The sequence below is a fragment of the Clarias gariepinus genome, chromosome 8 (assembly GCF_024256425.1).
Source record: "Clarias gariepinus isolate MV-2021 ecotype Netherlands chromosome 8, CGAR_prim_01v2, whole genome shotgun sequence".
Classification (NCBI taxonomy): Eukaryota; Metazoa; Chordata; class Actinopteri; order Siluriformes; family Clariidae; genus Clarias; species Clarias gariepinus.
This window is the reverse complement of record NC_071107.1, coordinates 28804321-28818945: the sequence shown is the minus strand read 5'-3', so window position 1 is coordinate 28818945 and position 14625 is coordinate 28804321. Positions and strand designations below refer to the sequence as shown.

The window sequence follows — 14625 nt, the reverse complement described above, 5'->3', positions numbered from 1 at the left end:
TTAAGATATAAAAAATAACTTCAAACTCCAATCCGATCATGCAATTGCCGTACCCCCCCAAAAAAAACAGTACGTTGCAAAAATTTTGATCCATGCCTCATTTCTACGTATTCAAATAAATTTATTTATGTACATTAAATTACAATATATACAGTAGGACCAAATGTTTTATGGTGACTGGCTGTAAAGTGCTTGAAGATACAATTTAAAAAATGGGTTGTTTATGAGAACTATCTCTCAAGACTACATTAAAAATACAAGAAAGTCTAGCTCTTTGGAAGCACAATATAAAGAAATGAGGGGAAATCAGCTTAGATCAGTGCTGTATAGAAATAAAATCTTATAAAGTCAAAGTGTCATAAATTCTAACAGTATCAATATTAAACTGTGATATTGTCATTTAATACCTAGCCCTATTTAGATTATGTTTATGAAGTAAATTTATGAAATTGATCCAGTTGTACCACTGCATCCTTTCAACAGAAAACAACAACTATTTCTTTGTGTTCTGCATAACTAAAAGTAACAGGCAAACCTGAAGTAAGGAAAGAGCTATTTACAACAGAGGCAGTTCTCTTGCAGTATTTAGGTCAGGAAGACAGATGTACAGCTCTAATTTAGTGATATTGATCATTCTGCCCACCTGGTAGTAAATTTTTTATGATGTTCTTGTACTGGATTCCCTCAAAGCTGTGTGGAGGATATTCATCCATTTCATCTAGTTTGATGTTGTGATGTTAGCAGTTACTTTCGATTTGTCCGCTTTCTCGTCTTGTATGCGTCAGATCGCATGGAGTTGAGCTTAGGTAAGTGTTATACAGTTGAAAGCAATTGTGAGTAGCTTATGAATGATAATGCCGTCCTTTAAAATGGTCCTGTAAAGTCTGAGGTTTAAATGCTGTCCACATGGAGAATAGAAATTTAATCATGCAAGTTGAATAGAAACAGATTGTTGGCTTGTGCTTTCTGCAGGAAATTGACCCCATTTTCTTTGTAACTGACTCAGTTAAAACTGAAGTCTGTAGCCTGTCTGTATCGATTCTTATCTAACTGTAGACTTAGATAATCTTACAAGTCATTTGCAGATAAAAAGTCTAGAAGGAACTGTAAACTTCAAGTTCATTTCAGGTAAACTGTATTGCATTTCAAAAGTGCCTATAATGAAATTGTCTGTATATTGCTATGAAAATGTCTTAAGTGCCATTGTTTAATGTTAACTTTCATCGTAGATAATAACTTCTGCATTACTCATTCCATAAAAGCAACATGTTAAATTGCCACTCATTTCAACAGGAAAAAAAAAAAAAAAACTCTTTAAGCACAGTGCGGTGCTGAAACTGTTAGCCGCAATAAAACATCTGAATTGTGCAAAACTTTTTTAAGAAGTTCATACGTCCATGAATGATGATCCTGGCTGAGGTGGCTTGGAGCCCACTGAGGTTGTTTGTGTAGGATGCCTGATCCTTGAAAAACAACAGAAAGTAGTGCGTTTGACTTTGGGAAGTGTGCACACAATCATTAACCACTACCACACTTACATTACAGAAACTCAGCTGGGAGTTATTAAAAGGTCGTTACCGGAGTACCGGAGGCCAACGTGAGTTTCAGATGTAAAGCAGAGAATATGATCATGACTCTGGCATACTGAGAAAACTTTCTACCTTGATAGTCTTCATGCACTTGTTAAACACTGGGATAAATGCATTAGTGTAGCAGGAGATTATTTAGAGAAATAAATAATACTGCTGAGACACAACTCCACCAGAGGACAGCAGAGCTGAGAAACATGCCAGGGGAGAGGTATCTTCTTATGTGACGTCACAAAAGGGGAAAAATCTAATTGCTGTTTTAAAGCACTGGCTTAGTACAAAAACAAGAAAAAAGGCAAAAGGCAGATATTGAGAATTTTTTTCCATCAAGTTTTTTTTTTTTTGATACACACACACACACCCTGTCTATAATTCACTTTTGACATTTTTGTTACAAAAAGTAGGAAACATTTAATTTTTTTATTTCTTTTTGCTTTACAGATTTTTTTTTATCAAGATCAGCTTGAGTTGACAGGCAAGGTGCAGTTACACATAGCTCCCCATTACAAGAGTGAACAGAAAGGCATTTCAGAATACTCAACAAACTGCGCCTTGTAGTGGAAAGGCTACTATAGTAACATTAGTAGTAGGGTCACCAAAAACCCAGACAGGTGAAAACTGGAAAAATAGTTGTCCGGTCTGATGGCAAGTGACATGCAGATGGCAGGAACAGAATTTGGCATCACAGCATAAATCAGTTCAGGTTCATGGTGGAGGTGTAATGGGGTGGGGAATGTTTTCTTGGTAAACATTTATGTCTAAAATTCATTTTTTGAGTCCCACATTCTGTCTGAGTTTGTGCATCTGTTCATGGCCTTAGTTTACCCATTTTATAATAACTATCTCCATCACGAATATGCACCATGCCACAAAGCAACGGTTCCATGAACATGAGTTCAGTGTACTTCAGCATCCTCCCCAGTCGCCCCATCCGAATCTAATGGAGCATATTTGGGATGTAGAATGCAGCTTGAATGTGCGACTGAAAAATCTACTGCAATTATGTGATGCAATTGTGTGCCAACATGAATCTGAATAGCAAAGCAATGTTTCCGACACCTTGCGAAATCCATGGCATGAAGAACCAAACAAATTTTTACATGACATAATCAGATGTGTGTGTGTGTGGGAGGGGGGGGGTGAACACTCCACAGTGCAGTATTTCTTGGCTTTAACTGGAGAAAAGTCACAGGATTCATTGGTGTCCAGAGACAGCGTCTTTAGAGGACAGTGCCAGGCTGTCACTGTCCACACACACACACACACACACTCGCACACACACACACACGCACACACATGCACATCTCCAGGAAGACAGTGGAAACACATCATTGCTCTCTTGACAATGTGGCATGTGGCTTTAGTCTGACGTGCACACACACACACACACACACACACACACACGCACACATAAGCCTTCACAATGAATTTATCAGCCGGATGACACAGGATGCTCACCCTTGTCAGCTAATATTAAAGAAAAGAAAAAACGATCGTAGTGGTTTGGTTTCTTTTTTTATTTAGTATTGAATGCTAATGCCTTACAATATAAAATAAATAAATAATAATCATTATTATTATTATTATTATTATATGATTTTATCTACATTAGGCTTCTGCTTGTCAATGTCTAAAAAATAAATAAAATAATGAATAAAAGCTATTATTGTCTAAGAGAGATTATTTCTTAAATGCACACAATCCTTTTAACGCAGGTGCAGATGGTCAGCAGTATCAGAGTGGGCCGAAATGTGAGTTATCGTATCCTGGACATCGACTGGTGCACATCAGATAAGGTGGTTCTGGCCTCAGATGACGGCTGTGTCCGCGTCCTAGAGATGGCCATGAAGTCTGCCAGCTATAGAATGGATGAGCAAGATCTAACAGGTACTGTATTTCTGCGTTTTTCTGGTTGAATAGGAGTTTTTTTTTTTTACAAATATGAATCTGCTGTTGCAATGTAAAACTTTTAGAAATAACCGAACATGTCAGCCAGTCATGTAGCTGCAGACGCACGGAATCATGCAGATGCAGGTCAAGAGGTTGAGTTAATGGTCACACATCAGAACAGAGAAAGGAGTGATCTCTTTGACTTTGCCCATGGCATGGTTGTTAGTGCCAAGCAGCCTGGTTTGAATAATTCGAAAGCTAGTGATCTCCTGAGACCGTCATCTGCAACAGTGTGTAGAGTTTAAACAGAATAATGTTTAAAAAAAAAAACAGCAGAAAGGCCTCATTGTTAAAGAGAGGTCAGACAAGAATGATAATGAGAATGATCGGTTCGAGCTGACAGGAAGGCTGCAGTCTTTTAAATAACAACGCTTTACAACAGTAGGGAGTAGAAAAGCATGTCAGTTACCGGCCAGTGTTTTACTGATATCCCATCCCGTCCAGGCTTAGTGAGTCATTTACTACTCTAGCCTCAGATCACTGTTTTCAAGCAGTGTAATCTGATGTGGTCTACATCCTGAAGGTCTGATGTGTTGTGCATGCTGAGACTCACTAAAAGTAGATATTTGATTTACTGTAGCCTCAGACCTGTCAATCTGACTATTGGGCTCTGCGCAATTTTATAAACAAGGCACGTCTGCTGGCAGAAGCGAGGCTCACTGCATGTTTTTTTTTCCCCCTCACAAAATCATGACATGTACTGAAACGATTGAGTCTGATCGGATAATTGCATGAATGCGCAGTGTGTAAGCGCACAGGTGTTCCTATTAAACCTAAGCGAGTGTATGTCAGATATATTTCACTCTAATGCAGAGGGTTTTAAAAAATGTAAGACAGAATTTCAAAATATGAAGGACATCTAAAACTTTTATACAGTACCTTTTACCTGTATATGTTCATCATGTTTATTTGATGATCTGGTTAAAGAAACATTGGCTCATGACTTTTGTTGAGAACTGATAACAACACTTATTTTATGATCTCTTAATATCTCTTGTCTGTCATGCACACAGATCCAGTGTGGTGTCCGTACCTGTTGCTCCCACGTGCTGCTCTCACCCTGAAGGCCTTCCTTTTGCTGCAGCCCTGGTCTGGAACCTTCACCATGGACATAACTCAAGTGTGCGTATTCAACATGATTAAACTGCATGGAGACCACTTATTTAATCCTGCTTTTTTGACTTTAGTGACTTTGCTCTTTTGTTTACCGCAAGTATTTTCTGTGAAATGAGTTTTTTGTGAAGTGTGCAAAGAAAGAAATTAAATTTGCCCTGAGCAGTTCCTGGATTTTATATATTATTTTTTGCTCAGGAAAAATTATATGTATAAAGTTTTTTAGAAGTTGAAAAACCAGACGGATTTGCTCCCCTTGTTACCAGCTCTGGATATGAAAGTATGTGCCACATGCTGTAACTTTAAAAGAAAAATAATGATAAGAACATGGTAATAAATATAACATGGAAATTTGTCATTGTAACAAATTGAAATCATTGACCGCCTGCGTGTGCTTCAGAGAACCCACTTTGCTGAATGTCTCGGTCTCTATAGAAGGTTTTACAGCTTGGACTTCAAAGATCTTAGAATTCATAGTGTGTCTGTGTATGTGTGAGAGAACTTCTAAATGATTTTTCTTCTGTTCATTGCAGGGACTACCAAGAGAAGGATGAAAACAAAGGCTTGGTGCAAGAACAGCTGAACTCCTTGTCCAAGTGAGTAATGGGTTATAAACAGCCATGCACAGAAACAGACATCGCGTTTTTATTGCTATTAAGAACTCAGCGCTTTGGATTGTTTTTGTTTCCTATAGCAGGCAAAAGCAAATCTTTTTTTTTTCCTTTTTTTGCCCCTGCCTTTATACTCAGTTCTATGCTAAGTAATGAAGTAATATAGACTTCAAAGGAAGAGAGGACAGCTGGAGAAATGCCTTTTTGTGCAGGCTGAGCAGGTGTGTGTGTGTGTGTGTTTTAATTACTGTTTCAAAGTGTACTTAGATTTGCTCTATCTTACTTTCTTGGCAGTGACATCAAAAGCGTACTCCAGGACCCAGAGCTCAATCTGCTTCAACGCTGCCTCCTAGTGTCCCGGTGAGTGTGAGATTTTGGTATAATGTCCATACTGTATGTAAAAAAAGAAATCTAATTACCAAAATTTAAACATACCTGCTCAAGTACAGTACAGCATGAATACCTTTGTCTAACCAAATGTATGCAAACATACAGTAGAAGATAGAGCAAGGACAAAACTTCAATGTGTGGAAGTGAATTGTCAGTATTTTGGGGTTCTACGCCATCCGTGACAAGTTTTCCTAACCTTTTTTTTTAAGGTCATAAAAGAACTGTTTTCTCATCAATCATAGCAACACTGTCCACATTTCCAACTATTCATAGTGGTTGTTCTCCTCAAACAACTCCTGTACTTTTTGTGATATTTGGTACCTTGCTCGGTCCTGTTGAAATATTCAGTTACTAGGCATCAAATAAAGGACGACAGCAGAGGTGGGCATTAGGACTGGGGCTGGGGTGAACCCAACAACAACAAAAAAGAGAGTGAGCTACAGGTGGATTTCACTTTCATGCAGGCAGAATTGCGCGGTCACTTCCAAGAAAAACCTTGTTTATTAACATAATAGCTCATTTTCTACCTAAATTTATTCATCTTTAGTGACTGCTTTAGGCATGATAGTGCAGCAGGTTGTGTAACCTCATACTTTCAGGGCTTTCCTGAGCTCAGATTGCAGTTTATCTGTCACATCAGTTTAAATGACTAACTTGTTTTAATTTTAAGAGATAAAACCAACTAAGACTGTTTGGAAACATCGAACAGACACGAATCACTGTTTAGCTAAAAGGATAGATTTAAACTTTGTCCGTGGGAGAAGATGGGATTGCTCAGAATTCCACTCCTGTGCACGCTCCTAATGGGCAGTTGGGGTCACAGATTCAGCCAGTAAGTCAATAAGAGCATCATTAGTAACTTTTTTAATGAACATGAATCCAGGCTTATCTATAATTGGTTAGATGCTTTATTCCAAATGCAATGCATGCCAGTCAGTTTCCATTTTTCTGCCAAAGACCCAGTGAATGAAAGTCCAAAGTAAAGACAGGTGGAACATGTCACATCATCTAACGTGACCCCAAGTCACACATCATGTGGGACAGAATATATTCAATCTAGCATTAAAGAAACCATCAGATCAAGTACACATATGGCTAATATTTACCTAATGTATAAATTGTCAAAAATTTTACCCTGCCCCCTTATTTTAATTAAATATTCCGCCCATCAGGTCAGACTGTTCTGTTTGAGGTGGTTAATCTTTAGATAGTGTTCAGGCTAGCATCCCATATTCTCTCCCATGACTCTGTTTATCTCCTTAGAGTCTTCTTCCAGTCTCCCATCCATCATTTCTATGTGGCAAAAAAATCTGGATCCATAACTAAAAATCACCTTCTTCCATTCAGACAGTGACCACTGTTTGTGTTCTCTAGCCAAATCTTGATTTTCTTTTTCAACAGCTCAGCATTAATCAGTCTTATTTAGGCAATCCATACTCTAGTCTCATATTTGCTTGAATCTGATAAGTCAGATTTCACTTTCTGGCCAAAATGCTCTGGTCATTCTCTGTCTCTCTGAATCTTTTCGCTCGTCGTTGAGCCACATTCTATTTGTTCCCTCAGGGAGCGATTATTCACACTCTTCTGACTGCAACTAGGATTTCATGCCATTTTGTCACTCCTTTGTTTTCAGCTCAGTACCAAATCCTAACTCAGTATTACTACTGTTCACTTATTAATATAGTTCTTAATACTGCTGTATTTTAGACCATATTTTACAGACTCTGTATTCAGCAACAATAATGATTGTGTGTATCCTGCTTATGAAATAAGAACTTTCGTTTAACGAATACATAATAATGTGTGTGACTCCTCACATTTCATGTTACCGTTTAATTTTTTACCAGTTAAAAGTTTGAACACACCGTCTAATTAAATGGTCTCTCCTCATTTTTAATTGATTCTACATTGTAAAACAATGCTGTAGGGAAAATTATTTAATAATCTCATTTGAAAACTTAATATTGAGATTTGTCTGCTACTTGTGCTCTGTAAAGTCTTGATAACTCCTCTACTCTAAATTGCTGTGTGTTAATTGGTGATTTTTGAGGCTGGTAACTGCAGCAGAGTTAAGTTTTGGTCTTGCTTTCCTGGGAAGGTCTTCATGATAGACAGTTTCACCATAGTGCTTGATGGGATTTGCAAATGCACTTAACAAAACTGTTCAAGAACCGCTGACCATTGTATCTTAAAATAACAACTGACTGTTGTTGTTGTTGTTGTTATTTATATACATAATTCAGTTTGTGTTATTTTAAAGTTTGGAAATATCCAGTATTGTTCCAGATTGTAGAAAAATAAATTCCTAAAAAATTTTGATTGGTGTGTCAAGACATTGATGGGTACTGTTTAAATAGAAAGAGATTAGAATTTAGGATCAGAATGTTATAAACCCTAAGTTATTGATCTCTTCAGACTTTTAGAAGGTTCTTTTTGATTGGTGACTCCTAAGTTATAATTCCGAGTTATCTGGAGAACACCTGTGCCTGTACAGGGCCAACCTGTTTTGTCTTGATACCACTGGAAAAACTAAGTAACTCAGCCTATAGCTTAAAAAAATGTGTATCTCCACAAACCCAGGTCCTCTTCACGAGCAATTTCCAAATGAGCCAAGGTTCCTCAAACATCTCCTTTTATGAATAAACTGTCTGTAAGGTTGAGCTGAGCCTTTAGACAACAATAAAGACAGGAGTTGGGAGGTATCATATACCAAACTATGTGCATCTAAAAGGATGTCATGCAAGGAAGAAGCCCAGACTCTTAGACAAGCCAAAAAGGCAGATGGAAAAAGTCAGACTGCTGGTTATTACCAGCCCTATGACAAATCACAAAAAACAATCATTTTAATTGTTTGGCCATAATATGCAATTAAAATGGTTGAGGCTGTAAAACCCAAAGAACAAATTTCTAACTGTAAAGCATGGTGGCTGCAGAATTATAGTGTTATAAGAGGATTTTGAGGACATACAAGGGGAGTCAGACAATAGTGCTTAGACAGTTCTACGCGCTGAATGTTCAAGGGAACAGTAGTGGGATCCACCTTGGCCAGGATCATCATTCAAGGATGCATGGCCTCTTTAAGATGTTTGCACCAATCAAATGTTTTACTCTGGCTATTACTATCCTATTTGCACAGGATTAGTATAACCTATGTATTATAGTATTATAATTCTATATTATTATAGTATACACACACATACATCTAAATTTCGTGTGGTGCATTCACACAGGATAAGCAAAGTCTGCGATTTCACTCGAATTTACTGACTTATATACCAGATATGATGTCAAGATAAAAACACTTGTCATTATGCAGTAGATCTACTGTAGCTGTATGATATAAACAGAAAAGTGTTTCTTACCACATGCTGCTATACGCCTCATCCATCTCCATCTGACCATTCTTTTTGCTTTCACTCTTCTGATGGTTTTCAGCTTTCTCTTTTTGCACATTGTTGATTGGCACGGGGCTAACATTATCACCAGACCTTGGTGTGTAAATACTGTATATTGTAGGTCATTTGAGGGTGAGTTTTAATAATTTTTTTCCCTGGATTTTCTTCCTAATTAAGTCATATCCAATTCCTACCTGTCACTAGGGCGCTCCCACATTAAGGCTACTACAACATTCAGTCGGGGGGCCAAAGACCCCTAAGTTTCCTCTAAAACATGTGACTCCAAAACATGTAACCGCATCTTTTCGAACTGCTTGCCCATGCACTGTTAGGGGCGGCGTAACACACTCGCAGGACAGCGCTATCCACTCCTTCTGCTTGCGTGAGCTCACAGACGCCCCTGATTGGCTGCAGAGTCGTAATTAATGTGGGAGCACTAAGTGCCTCCCATTCCACCCTGCTAAGTAAGCTCGGCTAATTAGCTCTCTCTAGACCCTCGGCTGCGAGAGGCTACAGCATCACCTGGAGATCGACCCAGCGATCCCTGGATGATAGGACGAGCACGTTATCACTGCAGCACTCGGGGGCCCTGACAAATTACAGACTTGGCCGATACACACGAGCTTAAGATCACATACAACCTCCCCCATTATTCTAAACGATAAGTGTTTCTCAGGTAATATTAATGCCGTGTGAATAGGACATAAAAGTCTCATTAACATTCTGTGCTTGCAGTCTTCTGTAATTATTACTCAAATCCTTGAATGACTTGAACGCCTTTTGTATATAGCAATATGAGAAAAACATGTAAAAACATCAGAAATAAAGTGAAAAATTGGTCTGAGCTGAGTCTCCTGGCAGGACTATTGCTTGAAAGCTGTAACAAAATGGCTTAAACACAGCCAAGTGAAACTACTGGTGTGGCTTTCACAATGCCCTGACCTGAATCACACTGAAAAAGTATGGACTAAACTGAAAAAAATGTCACAAACCCGACCGAGTAATAAGAGTTCTGTGAAAAGGAATGAGCCAGAGTTCCAGCAAAGGATTGTGAGGAGTTTGTGGAAGGCTACTCCAAGTGTTTGACTCAAGTTAAGCAATTAAAATGCAATGCCTTTAAATGCGAACAGGGTGTACAGAATATGCAGTTGTTACCGACTGAAAATCAAATATAGTTAATTGAATTTGATGAAAATATCTTCTTAAATGTTTTTAATTTGAAGTTACTTTTTCTTGAAATAAATGACACACCCTAGTTGATGTACTGTAACACATGAAATGTATAATAATATGTAATTTGAGTAGCACCCCAACAGTAAACATAATATCTTCTGCTATAAATTATGTTTCTTTGTTAAAAATGTCAGAAACAAAGAGAAGCTCATTCTTTGACAACCTTAACCCTGTTTTGTCTCAGGCTGTTTGGGGACGAGTCAGACCTGCAGTTTTGGAATGTGGCGGCCCATTACATCAAGTCTTTCGCACAGGCACGGCAGCTCAGTGTGCCTGCTCCTGATGGGCAGACACAGACAGAGAGCTCCCAGAGTACCGCACAGTGCCATCTGGACATCTGCCACGATATTCTGTGTGAAAGCTCCTTCTTTCAGGTATAGCACAGCACACACACATCTACGCACTCACATGCACACACATACACACACACATGAGCAAGACAATGATAGCTGAACAAATGACAATACTGGCAGAAGTAGTTTTCTCTATCAGCACTTGTTCTGGACTCTAGAGAACCTTATCTTAGCTGCTCTTTGTTGTTAATCGCAACAGTAAATCTTTTCCAATTCCATACCAACTGCCTGAGTAGCCATGTTAATCCATTGGGAGACCATAACTATCCCAAGAGGGGGGCAAGGGGAAGAAAGGTCTCCACTGTGTTGCATCATGCAGCTTGTACTCAAGTTTCTCAAGTTCTATTCTTACATCTATGAAAAAAACTGCTAAAACTCCTCAAAAATAACAGTTATTTGCTTACTGTTGTGTTTTATATATATATAAAGAGCGAAAAACTTCCATATATATATATATATATATATATATATATATATATATATATGGACGTTTTTGGCTCTTTTTTTAATACCATTTACAGTATAACTGCTTAACTAGGGTTAGGGTTAAGGTTAACCCTAATGACAGCATCCCCTGTACTGATTTCTGACTTATGGAACTGAGTCTAATATACTGGCCTAGAAAACTAGAAAACCCTTTCTTTACAATTAGTAAAAAAAATTGCCATACAGTGTGGTAATGTGCAAAAGTCTTGAGCCCCCTTTATTTCAGGGTGGTTCAGCCTTTCTTCTATTTTAAATATACTTTTAAGAAGTAGATTATACCCACTGCCATTGCAGTCAAAGCATTCCTTGATAGAAAAAAAAAACATGATTAAACATGGATTGGCCTCCCCAAAGCGCGGATCTCAACATTACTAAAGCAGTGTGGGATTCTCTTGACAGAGATTGGGACAAAAGCCAGCCAGCATTCAAATAAAACGTCCTTCAGGAAGCCTTTTCCTAAAGACTACTTAAAGAAATTACAAGAAAGTTTTCCTACGAGAGTTCAGGCTGTGGGGAAATTAACAAGGTTCATGCCAGACTCTCTTTGTGTTGTATTCTGCAATAAATCACTATGCCTAATGTCTCATTTTGTTAGCAAAATGTAAAGCAATGTGGTGTGGCTCAAGACTTTTGCACAGAACTGTGGGTGTCCTTATTTTTATAAAAAACAGCTTCAGGAAACAATTTGTATGGATGCCACTAGGAAACCATCTGTGCTTTCCTATTTCAGGTGTCTGCTTGATGACTAGCCTGTGCCTAGCCTTATTTTATTAGGGTGGAAATAAAGTTTAGTGCATGCAGATTAAATTGAGCGAACATTGAAGGGTAGGCAGTGCGTGAATATGCTAAAATCATAAATCAACAGCATTGTCAAAATGTAAAAAAAAATAATTAATTGAATTGGCAATACTCTTGACTCTAGGTGTAATGAAATGAAAAAGTGAATTGAGTCAGGTGAAAAACAAATGATGTGACATTAAAATGTAGGAGGACAAGAAGCTGATCATGTGCACCAGCCATTTCACATAGGAAAACTGCTAGTGATTTCACCTGCTACTTAGCTCATACTGGTCTTTAGGCATTTTTTCAGTTGTAACCCCAACCTTGTGTCATTATTGTGGCAGCATTTCATTTTACACAACAAAATGTCCTTGCTGATTTTTTACTGATTATATAATTTGAAGTACCTCACATCGAAGTGTAAGTTAGGCCTCTTATGTATAGGTTTCCACACACTTATTGGGATACAAATGATTTTCTTTAAATTATGTTTTTTTATTATTATTTTCCTTCCCATCTATTTTGATAAATGTGGCACAATGTTTCTACCAAACATGAGGTTACTTATAGCAACAAATATATATGACATACTTGCTGTCTAAGCTGTTTTTATTTTCTTTACGCATACTTTATCCATTATACATTATATTTTCACAATAGGATGAGAATAATAATGTGGAATTAACTTGGTGAGTAAATTTTAGAATATGCAATACTTTTATTTGTTTATTATATTTGTATAATGTACAGTAGATGTATATTCAGGGTTATTATATTCATAATATAATATATTCATAATGTTGTATGATACTGTACCAGAAACAGAAACCAGTTCATAAAGGATGAAGTTTTGGCGAGTCATGCATTTAATGATGGACTGAATATGAGCAGTTATCCATGAAATTAATCATAACATTTTCAGAGCCTCTTAGCAAGTCTTTCCAAAAGCCATTGGAAAGAAAATGAGACTTATTTTCCCTTTCAGCCACTATCTCCAAGGATTCATTTTAGTAATGGTTTGATGTGCAATTGAGTCTGGCAGGTTTATCTTCTCATCTTTAGTTTGCACCTTTTCCAGAAGTGTAGTCTTGATTATTCCATGAGCAGGACAGTTTGCCATGAGACCGGATTTATGTCAAATATTTTAAAGGCGAAACTAAAAATGTTAGAGCTATGAATGTAGAGTAGACTTTAACGAAGCAGTTTTTTTTAATTATGTGATTTATTTATTTATTTTTACTTGAAACATTTAACCACATTAAGAAACAAATTATTCAACCACTGCTATACTCACGACTATTTATTACACTGCTAATAGGGTACTTTTGAGAGTTTAAAAAATTTTCTGTGTCCATCTCTAAACACTTCAATTTTATGCTTTATTGCATTATTTTCCATTCTGTTCATTACTCTTTAATAGCGTGAGCTACTGCTTGTTTGGTTTTATTACCTTTTTTTTTTCTCTGTAGGCTGCCAGAAACACAATCAGCAAGAATAAAAATATGCCTTGAGAGATGTGCATAAGTGCACAGGACATAAATGCTAATGATTGAAATTAACTTTATATTAATTTTTTGCAACAATATTTTCTGTTTAAGGGTTAAGCAATGCCTTGTATTATACAGTATGGGGCTATCTTTTAGATGATTTCTGTTTCTTTTCTTATTTTCCATATTCTTTAGTTTTACTTTTTTTTTTAATGTCTTTAAAGATGACCTGCTCGTGATGCTTTTCTGGTGACCACAGTTACCAAGATTTATTATTTGAGCTACTGTTCTGCTACTCACTGAATATTTGTTGTAGTTGTGGTTGTTGTTTTCTATTCTGTATAAACTTTATAAACTGTTCTACATAGAATATCTCTTTCTTCTGGCCCCTTTTTCAATTCTGATGTTTAATGTGAGGATTAAGTAGAGCTATTCTTCTGTACCTGAAAGGTTTTACTGTATGTATTTTTCTATTGTATGTATTTTCTAACAGAGTTTTTTTTTTTTTTTAAGTTCATGTCTTGGGATTTACAGTACAATCATAATTTCATCCTCTTTAGATTTGGCATGTTGAATGTAGAAATGTTCCAGGCATTTATTAAGAGGTTGCGGTATAGTGGAGCCATGGTAATGGAATGGCTTGCCAATAGTAGCTTTTCATTAATTAATTACATTGAAAAACCTTGTTTTTTAAATAAATAAACAAATCTCCTAAAGTCCATAGGTTTAAAAAAAAAAATTAAATGTGAAAAAAATGGTTAAATTGGGATAGCAAGTTTTTAGCTATTTAGCTAACTTCTTAGCTACTTTTTGTGACTCCTCTTTTACTTGTCTGTTAATTCTCCTTCTTCACCACACCTTGCACCTGTGTATGCATTATAGCATCCAACCCCCCAAAAAGAAGAGGAAGAGCCTTTTCTAACATTTCTCTACGCAATGCTACAACAAAAAGATTTCCAACCACCTGATCCATCAAAGACTACCTTCTCTCCACTGACCCTTTCTCAGTAGGGTCATGGTAATTAGTCAGTGCAATGACTAATTACCTGAATCCTTGGTGCCAGAAAGTGATATTGTCAGCCATTTTGAATTCATGTTTTTGCAAAGAAGCTCACTTGCTGAGCATTTTGTTTTGTGAAAGTTCCTTTTTCTTAGCACAAATGGTGTCTCAAGCAACCAGTTTGAGACTTTTTATGTCATTAACATGACAGTAGAATTTCTATGGAAATGGACAGATG

At 37.1% G+C, this 14625-nt stretch overlaps 1 protein-coding gene across 2 annotated transcripts in view; it reads left to right on the top strand.

The window, feature by feature from the left end:
* Positions 1–14625, top strand: part of wdr11 (WD repeat domain 11) — a 126974-nt gene that overhangs the window by 98560 nt on the left and 13789 nt on the right. For both annotated transcript variants that reach the window (XM_053502088.1, XM_053502087.1), the window contains exons 19-23: positions 3305–3476; positions 4553–4661; positions 5186–5248; positions 5558–5623; positions 10466–10655. In XM_053502088.1, the coding sequence (XP_053358063.1) occupies positions 3305–3476; positions 4553–4661; positions 5186–5248; positions 5558–5623; positions 10466–10655 (600 nt within the window). The remainder of the gene's footprint in view (positions 1–3304; positions 3477–4552; positions 4662–5185; positions 5249–5557; positions 5624–10465; positions 10656–14625) is intronic.